Source organism: Sus scrofa, chromosome 15, assembly GCF_054392235.1.
Source record: "Sus scrofa isolate SSC_HxYL_T2T_F1_AM1 chromosome 15, Sscrofa_HxYL_maternal_Yorkshire_Landrace_v2.0, whole genome shotgun sequence".
Taxonomy (NCBI): Eukaryota; Metazoa; Chordata; class Mammalia; order Artiodactyla; family Suidae; genus Sus; species Sus scrofa.
This window is the reverse complement of record NC_139397.1, coordinates 99,191,766-99,209,776: the sequence shown is the minus strand read 5'-3', so window position 1 is coordinate 99,209,776 and position 18,011 is coordinate 99,191,766. Positions and strand designations below refer to the sequence as shown.

At 35.9% G+C, this 18,011-nt stretch overlaps 1 protein-coding gene across 21 annotated transcripts in view; it reads left to right on the top strand.

Moving 5' to 3' along the window:
- Positions 1-18,011, top strand: part of SESTD1 (SEC14 and spectrin domain containing 1) — a 133,899-nt gene that overhangs the window by 35,193 nt on the left and 80,695 nt on the right. For 10 of the 21 annotated variants that reach the window (XR_014829844.1, XR_014829846.1, XR_014829843.1 and 7 more), the window contains 2 exons: positions 8,277-8,367; positions 11,847-11,955. Coding sequence is in view for 12 of the 21 variants with exons in the window: in XM_084999991.1 (XP_084856117.1) it covers positions 8,313-8,367; positions 11,847-11,955 (164 nt within the window). In the remaining 9 variants the exon portion in view is untranslated. Of the gene's footprint in view, positions 1-7,858; positions 8,074-8,276; positions 8,368-8,498; positions 8,662-11,846; positions 11,969-18,011 lie in introns of those variants that run through there. The other 11 variants (XR_014829847.1, XM_084999994.1, XM_084999989.1 and 8 more) reach the window with 4 other exon arrangements.

Here is an 18,011-nt window from a genome sequence, read left to right as displayed (position 1 = left end):
TATGTATAAAATATACATTATATATAAAATTATACATATAGTTTCATTTGAACAAAAGTACTCGTGTGTGTGTGTGTGTGTGTGTGTGTGTGTGTGTGTGTGTGTGTGGTATCCAACATATAAACAATTGGATACTAGAAATTAATTTGTATACCAGTTATTTGGAATTAGGAACCTGATGATACATATAAACCTCTGTTCAAATCCATTAGATTATTATATGTCTGAATTAGATTTAGTCTGACATTAGCTCAGTGAAAGGGATGTATGTCTTTTCCAAGTGTTGAGGAAGAACACTGCCTTCTAAGATAAAGGTCAGTAGAGAAGAGTTCTAGTGATGACCCAGAGAAATTTTGATATGAACAGGAAGGGAAGAGACACATAGAGCAGGTAAAGAAAGGTTGGTATCCAGAAATAAGACCATGAGTTTGTAGAGTTGTTATGGTGGGATGTGTCCCCCCGACCCCGATGATGGAGGATGACCTGCCCAGCCAGGTGAACTCAGTGGACACATCCATTGCCTTGGGGCTGGAAGTGGTCCAGGCTTCTTAGACTCAGATGCAGAAGCCATGCAGGAAGGGAGCTTGCCTCAGAGAGCTCTGGCAGCAGGTAAGGAAGCTCTAGCCATGGGGTGAGGTCCTCTATAGTTGGGAATGCCAGAAATATCTTTACCTTACTGAAATTCCACAAGCCTGAATCACTTCTCTAAAGCAATATTCCTTTTCCCTTTTGCTATCTGAATTTTGGTGAAGAAAGATTTATCTGTAAATTAACATAGGAAAAGCCAAAGATTTGAAGAAAAAAAAATGCAGAGAGTTGAGTTTTTGAAGCTAGATCTTCAAACATGAAGGTTTGCAGCTGCTAAGGGATTGGTAGACTGAATAGAGAGGTGGAGAAGTCCTTAAAGACCTGACTTCCCTCTGCTTCTGACTTTTTAGGTATCAGTACCTGGCTTCTGTGGAAAAGGGACAGGGCAGGGGGGGTGGTGTAGGTGTCTTGCTTATATTGTTTTTGAAAAGGATTTTTAAGTGGTAATCTGTCATTACCATCAACTTTTGCATTTTTAAAATTCCCATTGGACCTTTAATATAGAATTTGCTTTAAGGTAGATTATATTTTCATAGAGAACTCAGAACTTTCTCTTTCCTTTCTCCCTTTGTTCTTTTCTCCCTCCCTCACTTAATAAACTAGGTCCTGATCCATCTGTTAAAATGGTATTTTATAGTGATACTTAGGCTTTTAATTTTATTTAGAGGAATAACTGTTTTGGACAGGTCCGTATTGTAGTAAAAGTTAACTATTATTTTAGCATTTTCATTTAAATTCTATCCAAAAGGATTGTTGTTCTTTTATTTACAACTGTCAGAATTGTTGTAATACCAGATTAACAATCATGCAGTAGCATCTACAGTAACAAAAAATAACATATTTTCAACTGTTGATCTGCCTTATTATATATTTTCCTAAAGTTGAGTAATATTTATTTCTGTAGAAATTTATATAAAGTTACATAGTATGACGAGCCCTGCAAGGAGGTAGTATGTACTTCTATGTGTGCTCCTTTTTTTGTTAACTTTAAGATTGCTCTTACTTCGTAACAATAGTTGAAGGTATTTCTAATCTGAATTTAAGAGCAGCTAAAATATTTCTTTTGGAATTAAAAAGCTAAGGAGACTGCTTTCTGATATTGTTCATTGCCACTATGTGTCTACATGATGCGAACTTATTAGAGATGACTTAATTAGCCTTAGGCTATCCTAATGGGTTTTCACTGGTGGTTAAAAATGCTCTGAAGAATCTAACTAAAATTTCCAAATAAACTGGTTGCTTTATTCTTACTGGTAGAGGAGCTCCAGTGTACCTACTCATATCATCAATTACAATCTCTTAGGAAGTGGAATTTGCCCAGGCTTGATTAAAAGGCTTGCAATTCTTTTCTTGCTACTAAACACATCCTCTGCTGCCCTCTAATGGCATCCCATTGGTAGCACCCATTGCGGTCCGCCTTAATTATCATCATGGACCTACATGCCTTCCTTCACATCCAGTGATTTATATAGCTGCTGAATCTGTGGGATCTGTCCCAGGAGAAGAGCTAGGAAAAACTGCTTTGAAGGAAAAGTATGCACATGTGATCTATATTTACACCACAAGGTGTTAACATTCAGGTAGTTGTGATCACGTTAGGGTTCCTAGAGTATGTGTTTCATTTTGCTGTTTGTCCATATGTTTGTTCATTTGTTTGTTCATTTATCCATTCATTAATCAGATTTGTGTGTGTGTGTGTCTTTTTAGGGCCACAGCTGTGGCGTATGGAGGTTCCCAGGCCAGGGGTTGAATCAGAGCTGCAGTTGCCTGGTTACACCACAACCACAGCAACGCCAGATCTAAGCCCCATCTGCAACCTACACCATAGCTCATAGGAACACCAGACCCATGACCCACTGAGCAAGGCCAGGGATCTAATCCCTGTCCTCACAGATGCTGGTCAGATTCGTGTCTGCTGAGCCACGACGGGGACTCCTAATCAGATACTTTTTGAATGCCGAGATAGCCAGCACCTTGCCTTGCCTCAATCTAATGGCTGATTATTGTAGATTTGTTAAATAGTGAAGGAATGAGTAAATAAATATAAAAATTAGTAGGACTTGGTCTCTGCTTTGGGGAAGACAAAATATCAGTTAACTGCTTGGTTGCCTCAGTTTTCTTCTTAACTCTTCAAGATCTTCAGACTAGAAGATAGGTACAAATATAAGTTGAATCCTAGTCTTCTTATATTTTGCAGAATTTCTCAGAGTTCATCAGTGGAAGGGCCCTGTTTTTACGTAGGATTTATTTTGCATCTAGTAATGGTATTCATTTACTTTGGTATTTTCTTTCTTTTGGTTGAAGGTAACATGCCATCATGGTTGCACATTTTTCATTATATTTACCAGTCTCCAGTACATCTCACCTGCTATAAACTCTGGCTTCTGCCTCTTTTATGTATAATAATTGTGACTTAAAATAGGTCATTTTAAATGACCATATATGAAATATGACAAATTTGTGTTAAGCATATTGTGAAATGTTGAATTTTCTGCCATTTTTTAGCCTGCTTCACTTGGCAAGTTTTTTTAAAGAAAAAAATTTCCTTGCCAACCTTCATCAGTTCATATCTGGTATGTGTACATCATTGATTTCATTTCTTGTTTGAGAATGTAATTCACTCAGATATATTTAGGTTGAATAAGCTTCTTGTGAAAAATAATGATCTGTATCTACCCATTGGAGAAGAGCATGAGCAGATACCTCGTGTTAACATTTATTGTGATGATGGTAGTGGATATGTATTTTGTAAGATTCTTTATTTTGTGTGTTTTATACATTGCTTTATAAGATATGTAAGGTAATCAGAGGTAGGCAGATTTTGTTTTTTGTTGTTTTGTTTCTTATGGCTGTGCTAATGGCATGAAAAGTCTAAAACAAATAACTTTTGAAACCAAATTTAATTGGAATTTATAGTACAGTAGTCATTATTTTTCATTACCCATCTCTTTTATGATAACAATGAAAGAGATTGATGGGAAAGAAACTCTAGAAGGGAGGAAGATATAAAGAGTAAACATTGCAGCTTTCATCTCTTTACTGCTTCACATTTTATCCATCAGTTCATTTGATCTTGGCCCAGACAGCCAAAACCCCGTATTTCTCATTACTTCAAATTACTTTTTCACCACTTTCAAGATGTTCTTAAAAAGAAAGCTATTGGATTAAATAAAAACAATTTAGTATTTTGCCATACTGAGGTAGTTTTGTGAAGTCACAGAAAGTTTGGATAAAGCGTCTGTGTCTAGGAAATAGAGATAAAATGTAAGATTTCTTTCACATATCATAGTTTGCTGAGGTAAATCAAGACCAGAGACTGAAACTATCTGCCTTTTGCACTTTAAGTGTGTGGAGAACAGAGTGGTGAAAACTTTGGCACTTGTTGGCATAAAATTGATAACCTGACTTGCAAAGCTTGGATAACACAGATATTACTTGAAGGATCACCTATAGCTATCATTTCTTACACCTTAGAATTCCACATGTTCTTTTCTCTTGGGTACTCGTTAATTGGGTTTTATTGAGAAGGCTTAAAACCTCAATGGACATTTTCATTCAGAGTAAATGGCAACAGATCAAAAAAAGGAAAACAAACCCCAAATCACAAAAAAGAAGCAGCAGCATAGAGTGATTGCAGGTATGATCTACCAAACTCTAAATTGTAGTTTTACCTCCTGTACCAATCAAGTTTTTCCATTGGCTTTTTTTTTTTTTTTTTTTTTTGTCTTTTTAGGGCCACACCCACAGCATATGGAGGTTCCTAGGCTAGGGGTCAAATCGGAGCTGAAGCTGATGGCCTACACCGCAGCCACAGCCATGCCAGATCCAAGTTACATCTGTGACCTACACTGCAGCTCACAGCAACCCTGGACCCTTACGACTGGGCCAAGCCAAGGGTTGAATATGCATCCTCATGGATGCTAGTCAGATTCACTTCTGCTGAGCCTCGAGGGGAACTCCTCCGCTGGCTCTTTAAAAGAGAAGCCTGCTTTAGCTAATGTAAGCAGAAAAGGGATTTATTAGAAAGATGCTGTATAACTCACAGAATTTATGAGAAGGATGGAGAAATAGGCTCAGAAAAAATAGGAAGGAACAAAAGGCAATTGAGAAGTTCCCTGTGTTCCTACCGTAGGAAAAAGTCTGGCTAGGAAGCCAGTTTATTTCTGTGACTAAGTTATTCCTATATCTGCATTACTCCTTCAAGTTTGAAATCCCTTTGTGGGAGCATCCCATTTATAGCCTAGATCAGCAGGTTTCTTGTTGCTAGGTTTCAGGGAGTCTGTGAGTTCAAAAACTATTTTTATAATAATTCATAGTAATTCTTAATAATGCCCTTTTTCACTCTGTTGACATTTGTAATGATACAAAAGCAGTGGTAGGTGAAAGTGTTTGTGCTTTAGCATGAATCAAGATAGTAGCATGCACGCTATACATAAATTGTATAGTATATGTATTATATATGTCCTCTAGATATTTTTATTTTGCATATAACTAGAACTCCATCTTGTTCATTTGGCCAGATGTTGCTGACTATTTTCAGAGCTGTTTTATTGATAAGCTGATAGTGTGACATGAGGATATCCAGCTTACTGGATACAGATGGCCTAGGTGTGAGTCCTAACTTCCCTTCTTACTAACTTTGAGATGTTGGGCCATATTTAACCTCTCTCGGTCCCAGTTTACTTTCCTATAATGGGGTTAATAATAGTACCTACCTCATAGAAATGTTGTGAGGAATAATTAAATTATATAAGTAAATCTCTTAGAACAGTATATGCCTTTTAGTAAACACTTGTTAAATGTTGACTTTCATAGTCACATTATCAAGCATTTGCATTTGGTCTTTGACCAGCTGGTCACAAGCAAAGGGACCTTAGGCATGAGTCTGAGCTGTCTGGTCCTGGTAGAACAGGGTAACAAACTCATCAGGTCAAGATACTGATCTGGAAACATGAAGTGCTACTATTTTAGGTTAAAAATATAAAATGAGAGCTAATTGTATGTTAGCCTGAGCTGATGATATAAAACAAATCGCAAACACATATTCAAGGATAAAACTTCTTTCTGCTAATAGTATGTTAGCCTGGACTGATGTAAAACAAATTGCAAAAACTTATTTAAGGATATAACTTGAAAAGAATATATCATATTTACTTTGACAGCATGGTTTCTTTTGTAGATAGGTGCAAGTAGTGGTGATTTTTTGTTTGTTTGTTTGCTTTTTTAGGGCCACACCTGCAGCACACGGAGGTTCCCAGGCTAGGGGTCAAATCAGAGCTGTAGCTGCTGGCCTACGCCACAGCCACAGCAGCACAAGATCCGAGCCTCGTCTGTGACCTACATCACAGCTCACGCCAATGCTGGATCCTTAACCCACTGAGCAAGGCCAGGGATTGAACCTGCATCCTCATGGATACTAGTCAGGTTTGTTAACCACTGAGCCATGAAGGGAACTCCGGTGGAGATTTTTTTTTTTTAAATTGTACATGCAAAAGCTGTAAAATACTGTACTTTTTTAAGTAGCTTGCTTAAATAGTCATTATTTGAGAAGTATTAAGTCTGCATTTTTTTTCCCTTAATAATCTCTTTCTTTTGTGTTTTTATTTTTTCCCTCAAAAGACTACATTTTATTTCAGGCCAGGGCTATGAGTTGAGTTTTTAGCTTCAGCTGACAGCACATTGCTTGAAATGGGATAGATTCATAGCAAGTATTTGCTGAATAAGTAATATACTTTCATGTAGAGTCACATTTTCTGCTTTGCTGGAAAATTATTTCAAAAGAGTATGCTTTCTGGTGCCTATAGTTAATCACACTGTATTACATATTTGAAAGACCTAAAAGAGTAGGTCTTAACAGTTTTCATCACAAGAAAAAAATTTTTACAACTGTGTAAAATGGTGGGTGTTAACTAGATTTATTGTGGTGACCATTGTGCAATACATGCAAATATTGAATCTTACTGTATACCTGAAACTAATATAACTTTATATGCCAGTTACATCTCAAAAAAGAGGCAGCTGTTTATAGAAAAAGAGTATACTTTCACTAAGTACAATGCAGTTTTACAGTGTCCTCCAGGAAACTGTCAGTATATAGTGATGGGGGGGGGGGGCTGCAGTGGGACAAGGGGAGGAGGGATAAAATGTGATGAGAATACTCTCTCAGACCTGAGCCTTTGATTTTCCTCTTATGTTTTCTTTTAAAAATACTCTTTTCTTAAAATCCTGCTTTGATAGTCACAGGGTTGGCTAAGCATGCAGATTCCTGCCATGCCAAAGCTCCCATTTGCTCTTAGCCCTTGCTGTATGGAAGTCCCATTTTGTATTTAACCAAAAGTCTTGGCTCTGCCTGAGTGCACACTAGAAAACCAAACCAAGATCAGTGAATTGCCTTGGTACAGAAAGATCAACTGGGCTAATCAGATTTTTCCCTGCAGAATTTAAAATACAAAATAGATAGAGATAATAGTGGGCACAAAAATTGAAATAGTGCTTTAGGAGATATTTTGAGGTTAATAAACACGAGGGTAAGATGTGTTACCATGTGTGATGGGGAAGCAAAAACATGGGAAATCAAGGAAAGCCACTTGATAGATGATCTGAAAGAAGCAGATTATTTGGAATTGAGCTGTGTAACTAATAAGGAGAATAATAGAATATTGCCTGTTTGACTGATTCATTCCTTTTTGCAGTAACTTTTTGAGTCACTGCTTTGTACCAGGTACTATTCTAGCCCAAGAGCATTGCTCTGAAAAACATTTAAGTGAGTGGTTCTCAACTGGGCTGTAAATCTACTGGCCAGAGGATATTTGGCAGCATCTGGAGACATTTTGTTTGTCACAACTGGGAAGGGGAAGTGGTGTTGGTAATCTAGTAGGAAGAGGCCAAGGATGCTGCTAAATACTATACAATGCATGGGAGAACTCCTTACAAAAAAGAATAAATAACCTAACTGAGAATGTCAATAACGCTGAAATTCAGAAACCCCAGGTAAGCCATCAAGTATAGGCATATTTGGGAGATTCTTCTGGCTCAGTTCTAGATGATAATGTCATCCACAGTAAAATAAATGTCATAATAAAGTGAGTGACATGAAGTTTTTGGCTTCCTAGTACATATAAAAGTCGTGTTGACACAATGCAGTAGTCTATTGAGTGTATGATAACATTATATTTAAGAAAACAATATACACACCATAATTTTAAATATTTTAGTGGTAACAAATTCTAACCGTCATCTGAACCTTCAGCAAATTGTAATCTTTTTGCAGTGGTAACATCAAGGCTCACTCCCTGATCACAGACTACCATAAAAAATATAATAATGGAAAAGTTTGAAATATTTCAAGAACTACCAAAATGTGACTCAGAGACATTAAATGAGCAAATGCTGGTGGAAAAACGGCACCAATAGACTTGCTTAATGCAGGGTTTCCACACGCCTTTAATATGTAAAAAATAAAATAAAAGGAAACAGTCAAATGAGGTAAGTCTGGAGTTTCCTGGTGGTACAGCAGGTTAAGGACCGGGCGTTGTCACTGCTGTGGAGCAGGTTCAATCCCTGGCCCAGGAATTTTTGTGTGCCACAGGTGCAGCCAAAAAAATGACATATGTCTCTGTGCATGTGTGTGTATATATCATTGAGTAATTATTATCTTGTAGTTGACATTTCACTTTCTGTGTTTTCAGAAAAGAAAATTTACTAGAGGAAGTTACGAGAGTAAAATGGAGGCCTCAGTAATATTACCCATTCTGAAGAAAAAACTAGCCTTCCTTTCAGGTATGTTTTCTTTCTTCTTCTTCTTTTTTTTTTTTTTTTTTTTTGTCTTTTTCTAGGGCCACACCTGCGGCATATAGAGGTTCCCAGGCTAGGGGTGTAATTGGAGCTGTTGCCTCTGGCCTACACCACAGGTGCAGCAACGCCACATCCAAGCCATGTCTGTGACCTACACTGCAGCTCATGGCAATGCTGGATCCTTAACCCACTGAGCAAGGCCAGGGATCAAACCCGCAACCTCATGGTTCCTAGTCGGATTCGTTAACCAGTGCGCCACAATGGGATCTCCCCTTTCAGGTATGTTTTCACCTTAACATTGGAAGTGTTTCATGTATAAAATTGTTTAAGCTTTTTTTTTTTTTCCTTTTTTCTTTTTGGTCAGTTTGGCAGGAATGTGTTTTCTTTTTCTATGACAGTTTTATTTTGAAGGTATTTTTTAGACACCTTTTACTCAGAATGGGTTGCTATGCAAGCCAACTCAGTCACTGTTGTTACTTGGCAGGTCTATTGTTATTTGGTTCTGTAATTTGACTGAAATGACCTCTGCAAGGGAAAGATCATAACTTCTCACTTCTCATATAAAAATGAAATAATTAATACAGGCTGAAAATAACTGATTAACCAGCATCTAAATGATTGATTCTGAACTACAGAGTAATTCATTTGTATTATACCTTCCATCCTACCTTCTGTCTTTCATCTTCCCATGAGGAGAAATTATGAAGTACAAGTTATATGGTTTTCACCAAACTTGGTTATAACAGACTTGAATAAATCTTCAGTTATTAATCCAAAGTCTGCATCAGCTAGGAAGAGTCAAAGAGAAGCTTTGAGATGTTTTACTAGTGTGAAAGCAAGTGGTGACACTGGGTGTAGCAGTTTTCTGCAATTTTGGATCATTGATTAAATTTGCACATGCTTTAGAATAGGTACTGTGGCCTGTCTATTTAAGATTATTTAAATTAAATTATTTTGCTTGTTTCCTTTCTTATTCTCTTCAGGTCCTGTCAGAATTGTCTTGATATTCAGGCTTGATATTTAGGCCTAAGTCCTTTTTTAATGTATGTTATATTTCTATTTAAATTAGGATACTTTTTTAGCATAGATTATAAAGGGCAGAATAAGATATTGAATTCCACTAGTATTGTTTATTTATTTTGTATTCTCCTTTAAAAAAATCTTCTTCCCTTACCAGTTGACACTTCCGTTTTCTCTAAGTATTTTTGCGATGTGAATGATGTTGTAGGGAATGTTCTTGTTCACAGTGCATTTTATACAAGTTCAGCAGTATAAATTCCTACAAGTGAAGGTACTAAAGAGAATTTACATTTAAATTTGTCTTAGGTTTTGTCAGATTGCCCTCTAAGAATAATACTGTTTCAATTATTTCTCCCACCAACGTATGAAAATGCCTGTTTGAAAATAGAAATAGGTTCACAGACAGAAAACAAACTTACGATTACCAAAATGTAAAGGAGGAGGAGGTATACACTTGGAATTTGGAAGTAACTACTTCTACTATACACTATTATATATACAAAATAGATAAACAATAAGGACCTACTGTTTGAAAACAGAAATAGACTCACAGACAGAAAACAAACTTACAATTACCAAAATGTAGAGGAGGAGGAGGTGTACAGTCGGAATTTGGAAGTAACTACTTCTACTATACACTACTATATATATAAAATAGATAAACAATAAGGACCTACTGTATATATCACAGGGAACTATATTCAGTATCTTAAAGTAACCTATAATGGAAAAGAATCTGAAATATGTATATGTATAACTGAATCATTTTGTTGTACACTTTAAACATTGTAAATCAACAGTACTGCAATAGAAATATTTTTTTAAAAAATGCCTGTTTGCCCATACTGATGCCAAGAGTGAATATTACTATTAAAAAAAACCCACAACTTTATCAGTGACATTTTTTAATTCTTAATACACTTGTTTTTGTGCAGCATTTTGACCCTAGGGACCATACCTTTCTGGAGTGTCTTTTTCTTTTTGGCATCTGCCTTCTTTTGCATTTATACTGGTGATTATTTTATTGTCCCTTAGTGAAAGCTGAGGGCATGAGGTTTGATGTGGTTTTGAAGATTAGACCTGTCCTCTGCAGACAATTTCAGAGGGTCAGACTGCTACAGTTCAGATATGAATCTTTGCAGATTTGGTTTAACGCAGGGATAGAGCTTAGCAGTTTTTGAGAAGCAGTTGAAACTTCTCTGAGCCCAATCCCTCTGGACTTTGTCTACTAAATTTATTTCAACTAGTAATTTTCAGACTTTTTTAATAGTAAAAAAAAACCTTTTCAAACCAACATTGAAAACCGTGGGCACAATTCATTTAAAAAAATAAAATCTGTATTCTTAAAAAAAATTTGCATCTATTAAGCTGAATCCTTTGCAATTAGCTTTATTGATATTAAACAAAGTGGTTGAATATTAGTAATTTATATGCTTATCCTGATAAAAGATCATTTATTGTTGGTACGTCGTGAATTGCATCTATGTCATCCATAGGAGTCATTTTTTTATTTCAATCCTTTCAGTTTTTTTTGTGATAGAGATCATGTAGAATTGCTTTCTTTAGTATTGCTTTCTTTAGTATTTGCTGGTTTTTAAGTTTCTAAAATTGCCATAAATGTCATTTGGGTCAAAAGATGGGCTTCAGTGTGAAAATCAATTGTGTGGGAAACTTTCAAAGATGCTATGTGTGTATAAAAGTACTAGTTATATTTTAATACTTATAGAAAATTGAAGAGGACTTCAACATCCATGAAATGTAAGTGTGTTCCACTACCTGGCTTTCAGGCTTCTATATCCAAGTCCTATACACGCTTCTCAGCTGAACCAGGCTTTCTATTTATTGCCTCATGAACAAAGAATGCCTTTCTGGCCTTTGTGAATTAACTCTAATCTTCGTCACAGAATGTGCTTTTGACTTGGTTTATAAATTTTGCCCATTTCTCAAGTTTTAACTGTTCCGTGAAGCTTTTTATATTTATTACAACTCTTACTGTCTTATAAATTCCTTTTTATAATATTTTATATATTTTGGACAATACAGCCTAGCACATAAGCCGTCTTAATTCATGCTGTTATTTCTTATGACTTAAAGCTTTTCCTCCTAGGTTGATTGGAAATTTATTTGTAAATGCTTACTCTGCTGGGCGAACAATAGGTGTTTGATGAATTGATTACAGTAAAAAGCAGACTGAAGAAATTAAACAATGGTAACTTATGTTTAAGTGAAGATTTCATGGGTGAATTTTTTTCCTCTTATTTTTCCTAAATTTTATATAATTTTGCTGTTATACTATAAACATTTACAATGTGTAAAATAAACAGCCATTAGTTTTTTATTCGTTTTAAATTTATAATTGTTTTAGTAACATTGGATCCAAATATATATTATTCATTTAGTGCTTTAATATCTGTTATATGTTAAATTTATGTATTTTTTAATAGGCGGGAAGGACAGACGAAGTGGCCTCATTCTGACAATTCCATTATGCCTGGAACAGACAAATATGGATGAGCTAAGTGTCACCTTAGACTACCTACTCAGCATTCCAAGGTGACTCTTACAGGTGTCTTCTTAAATTTCAATATGCTGTCATTTACTTACTAATGATTCCTGCTCTTGTTAGAGTATGCTTTCCAACCTTACCTGCTTTTGTTAGCAGTGAAATTATAATTGAAAACACTAGAATCAGTAATTTCTGATGCCACAGCAGATAAAGACATTTACATTCCTGATGCACTGAATGATACAGATTTACAAAATGTATGTACTGTCACCTTTTTAAGGAATGCAAAGGTTGAGCATCCATCTATACACCATGTAATTTAAGAAAACTTAGAGAAGTGAATTTGGTAGAAAGTATCTTATGTTTAGGTCGCTATTTCACTGTATAGTTATAAATACCTCCTTATATTTTAATATATTGAACAAAAGCTAGTCAGAGCTTAAAATGTAATTTTATTTAAAAAATAAAAAAAGTTTATATTTCAACCCACAGATTCTTGGATTTTTTTAATGTTTATATTTCTTGGGTGAAGACAACACTTAAGTCTTTGTATTTGCTTGAGCCTACCCATCATTGCAGCAACAAGAACAAAAAACCTCCTTCCCAACTTCCTTTCCTATGTGTGATATTGAGGGACTGAAGTCTGACTTCATGTTAGAATCATGTGGGGATTTTTTTCAAATTTTAATGCCTGTGGGTCCACCTCCAGATACACTGATCCAGTTGTTGTTGGGAGACCTGGTCATCAGACTTTTAAAAAAAATTCTTTAAGCTTCCCAGATAATTTTAATATGCAGCCTAATTTGTAAACCACTGCAATAAAGCACGAGTATGAAGGCAGATTATTTGCACGTTTGTGAAATATGGAGGACCTTTAGTCAGAGCAAACAATCCTTTGTATCCTTTTCCTGTATTAGCATTATTGACATAATAGATTTTTTCATTTTAAACCACCTTGCAGAACACAGGGTTAAATGTTTGAGATCAATTGACTTTAATCACATCTACTTCCAGTATTGTTTTATAATGTAATGATTCTTTTACTGATTGTTTTTTCACTATTGAGGAAATAGTGGTCTTCAAATGAAAAAAAAATTTTTTAACTTCTGGAAAGGAAAGTTATCAGATCTCACAGTGTATTAGTATTAATAACTTTCCTTGTTCTCTGAGCTGCTGATTAGTAATTCTTATTATTTGTCTTTTTAGTCCTGTACCCCTGGAATATGGAGGTTCCCAGGCTAGGGGTCAAATCAGAGCTGTAGCCACTGGCCTATACTACAGCCACAGCAACACGGGAACTGAGCTATGTCTTCGACCTATACCATAGCTCACAGCAATACTGCATCCTTAAACAACTGAGTGAGGCCAGGGATCGAACCTGAGTCCTCTTGGATGCTAGTCAGGTTCGTTAACCGCTGAGCCACTATGGGAACTTCAGTAATTTGTATTATTCATCATTAGATAGCATACTGCTTTTTAGGTCAATAATAGTAGTTAGACGTATAGCTAATAAATTGTGAAAAAAAAATTCTGTGAAATCATAGATGGTTGAAAGGGTTCAGGGAACTTAGAGATCATCTCAACCAACTGCCTTATTTTATATTTGAGGGAATTGAGATTCAAAGGTTAGTTACTCACCCAGAATCACACAGCTAATTAATAGTAGGGCTGAGATTAGAATCTGTAGTTCCTGTCACCACTTCAGAGCCCTTCAAAACTTGAGATGCATACAATGTATTTGCATCTTATGTAAGGTTAGGTTCTGAAATTAGAATGTCATGTAAAAATTCCTGATAGTCGAAATTACCCTTGAAAAATGCCTAAGGAAGGATTAGAGACTTATGAATTATTTTTCCATGAGCATACTAGGTTTTTCTAGCATCGGAACATGTCATTGAGGCTGAGTTCTAGAGGGCACAGTTGGCTTATGATTAGGTTTGTGGTAAGAAAATGCATGCTTATATATGCTAGAATCACGCTCAGCCCACCAGGATGCTCACTCTATTAGAGGCACTGGGTAACTGAGGCAGGCAGAGGGACCAGCGGTTTCACTCCTGTCTGTTCACTGTGGGTGTGCAAACAGGAAGTACAGTGAAGGGCAAAATAGCCTTACATTGTTTAAAGTTTTTCTTTCTCTCTCTCTTTCTTTCTTATATAGATATGCATATAATACTATTTCATTGTAAATTATAAATAAATTTCTGCATATCTATACATACCTGCCAGCTAGTATATAAATTGAAACAAGATGAAAGGACTTAAATTTAGCAAGGCAAAGTAAATAACCTGGGTACTTTATTTTGATAATTGTTCTGCTATAGTTTGAATTTCTCAAAAATTTTGAAAGCTCTAAATTATTAGTCTTCTGCCTTCTTGGATCAGCTTCCTATAACTGGAGTTTAAAAACATAGTTGGCAGCTAAATATCAGTATTTGCCATTACTTTAAGGAACTAGAGTGTTGGTTTTGTGTTTTTTTTTTTTTTTTTTTTCCCCCGAGATCTTGATTGCAACTCTGGAGAGCAGTTTATTAAGTGTAGTCTTAGAAACTGATTTTTCTGCCTCAGAATGCCTACCGTTCAAAACTGCTTTTACATTGTATTATGAGAAATTTCAAATATACAAAAACGTTAAAAGAATTGTGCACTAATAAACACCTTTATGCCCCTGTGGCATGTAGATGTTCCTGGGCCAGCCTGTGCTGCACAATGACCCAAGCTGCTTCAGTGAGACACTGGACTTTAACCTGCTGTGCCTTAAGAGAACTCCTGAAAGTAGTCTCTCTTTGCAAAGAAAATGTTAAAATTAACATTTTGCATATAATAACAGTTTCCTAAAAGTTATGTAAAAATGAAAACTAGTTTCTTGGTTTTTTTGTTTTTTTTTTTGTTTTTTTTTTGTTTTTTTTTTTTTCGTTTTGATGACTCCATCTGCGGCATGAGGCAACTTACAGGGTCGGGGTTGAATGGAAGCTGTAGCTATGGCCTACGCCACAGCCAAGGTAACACGTGATCCTTGCCACATCTGCGACCTATGCTGCAGCTTGTGGCAACACTCAATTCTTAACCCACTGAACCAGTCTGGGAATAAAACCCATCTTCTCACAGAAACAACATCAGGTCCTTAACCTACTGAGCTATAGAGGGAACTCCAGAAACACACACACACATTTTTTTTCTTGTTTTGGCCACACTGTGGCATATGGAGTTCCTGGGACAGGATCAGATCCAAGCTGCAGTTGCAACCTAAGCCCCAACTGTGGCAGTGCTGAATCCTTAACCCACTGTTCCGGGCCAGGGATGGAACCTTTTCCCACTGCTCCCGAGACACTGCTATTCCCCTTGTACCACAGTGGGAAGTCCTTTTACCTATTTTATGCTTATTTTAATGACCAGGGACAAGATGACACACCTACTTTTTAAATTTTTATTCATTTTTTTTTGTTTGTTTGTGCCCACAACATGTAGAAGTTCCTGGACCAGCAATTGAACTTGCACTACAGCAGTGATCCAAGCCAAAGCAGTGACAGTGTCAGATCCTTAATTGCTAGGCCATCAGGGAACCCTGATACATACTTATTTCAAATGGTTAACCCAGCGTAATTGAAAATGGGGGCATTTCTGGATTCCTTTTCACATAGTTTGGCCGAACTAAGCTTGTTTTTTGTTTTAGACTCTTGAGCAAAAGTTGGCGAAGAAAGAAGAGGATCAGGTTAATTGTAGCCTGACCTGAATACTAAGTTTTTGTTTAGGTTACTCCTCATGTCCAGTTCTATGTGGAGCTTAGGACTAACCATTATTGTCCCATTTCCTATAAAAGGTTTTCAATACAGAATACTAAGGACTGATACATTTGGGCCAACCTGAGTGTGAAATTTTAGGAGAGGTAAATGGAATTTTTCTTTTGTTTTCCCAGCTATTGCTGTGCATTTTAGACTTAAACAACAGGATTAGGAATTATTCTATGATTCAGAAAGCAGAATCAAATTCAAGATTCCCTTATGGAGGTAAAGACAATAAATATAAATTAATCTGCAAATCTTTTCACTTAAGTATATATTGAGATTAGCACTAACCAAAATCTCATAAGTGGGTAGTAGGTCTTTATTTTATACCATTTCTTTATATATTTCAAAATTTTCAATCAGAAGCATATTCACACTCAGTTATCGAATGAAATTTGTTTCAGTACTATGCAGAAAGTGTGGTTGTAAGAAATTGAGACCACTTGCTTTTTAAAAACATGTGGGAAAACATACACATCAGTGTTTCTCAACCTTCTGTGTTACCTTTACCTTTGTAAGGAGCCCTTGGAGGCAGTTTTTCCTGTTCTTTTCTTGGTGTCACAGAGTTTACTGTTCGGTCGTTCTGTTATTAGGCTGTGAGGTCCTTGAAGGCAGAGCCATGTTTTATTTATTTCCACATCCGTAATGCCAATAAAGATGATTTGGAGACTTAGGTTTCTGTTGTATGCATGTTGAAGGAACGAATCAGACTTAGCAATGAAGTCGTAGAAATGACCTCAAATAAATCATGAAAGGGAATATAACAGCTCTATAGTTCTGTAATTTTTTAAAATGATGAAATTATCATTTGGATCCCATTTAAGTAGTTTTATAACTGCCAGAATTCTATGGGGCATGTATTCTGTATGTTCATATTTTTAAAACATTTTATCTATGGACATTTTTATTCAAAGAAAATCTTACACAGAAGCTAAATTTTATAAAAGAGATAGAAGTGAAGGCCCACAGCCATTTCTCCTCACCCCTGCCTTCTCAAACTCTGCTTCCACTTCAGTGCCCCCTTCCCTACTTTTAAGGAGCCTCCTTGGGGCTTATTGGACCCTGCAGAGCAATTAGAGGATAATTTGAATAGGAATACAACACTAATTGATCAATGATTGGTCTTAAACCTTTAGGATTGTTCGGTATAGTCTGTGAGAGTGTGACTAGGGTGGCTCTTCTTCTTTCTTTCTTTTTTTTTTTTTTAATTTTTATTTTTTAATGAGACAAGCTTCGGAGTTTGAGCCAGCACCTTCCTTTAAACTTCTCAGCAAATGCACTTCTGGCAAATGAAGGTATAATCATGTTGACCTCAGAGCACTTTAGAGCACTGTAGTTAAATGTTCTAAACATGCTTTATATTGTTGATGACTGCTTTTTTAATATCCATTTCATTCATTCAACAAATGTGTGTTGAAAACTTCTAATGTCCCATTTTAAAATATGACAGCTAATACTTCCTTTCTTTGCTATGTATTTTTAAATTTTCTGTCTTCTCTATTCTTTTCATATGCCTAAGTTCATGTAGAGGGATGGCTAAATTGTCCAGCTGGACTAGTGCAGTGATAGCCCAGCTAACTTCTTTGACCCCATTCTCTCCCCAGTTTTCACATACGTATGAGATTAATTTTGCCAAAACAGTAGTTCTGTCATCCTTCTCAGCTTTTTATGACCTTTTTCTCCTTTCTACACAGTGAATTCAATTCACTAGTCATTTACTTTGTTGATACCAAGTGCAGATATTGTACATGATGCATTGTGAAGACAAGGACTAGGTATGTGCTCTCAAGGATAGTCTTTCAACCTGCTTAACTGCTATGCCAAGACCGTGTAAGATTTGATTCACCCTTTCAGTTAGCATTTCTTGAGCACTTATCATGCAAAGCACTTAGTTTTAAATACTTAACCTTTAAAATAACCATATGATTGATTATTATCCCTATTTCATAGATAAAAATGAGGGCAGAGAAATTAAGAAACTTCCCCAAATTAAAAAGTAGTAACTTTGTTTGTATTCCTCTTGCCCTGGATGCTTTTAAGTTTTGTTAGCTCCTTTATATAGGTACTTACCAGAATCTTCCACCTGTTTGCCAAACTTATGGTGCTTGCTGTTTCTGACTCTTTAGGCATTTGATTACGATGTGTTTAATACTAATTCTTGAATTTTTACATTGTTCAAGTCTCATGTTTTAAAAAATTTTCAAAGATGTATGTTGTTTCCTTAGTAATAGTTTAAAAAGGTGGTGCCTGTATTAAGTAGATACTAATTAAAATACTTTTCTCCCCACCTTTTCTCATTTGTAACTGATTTTAAGCTTATT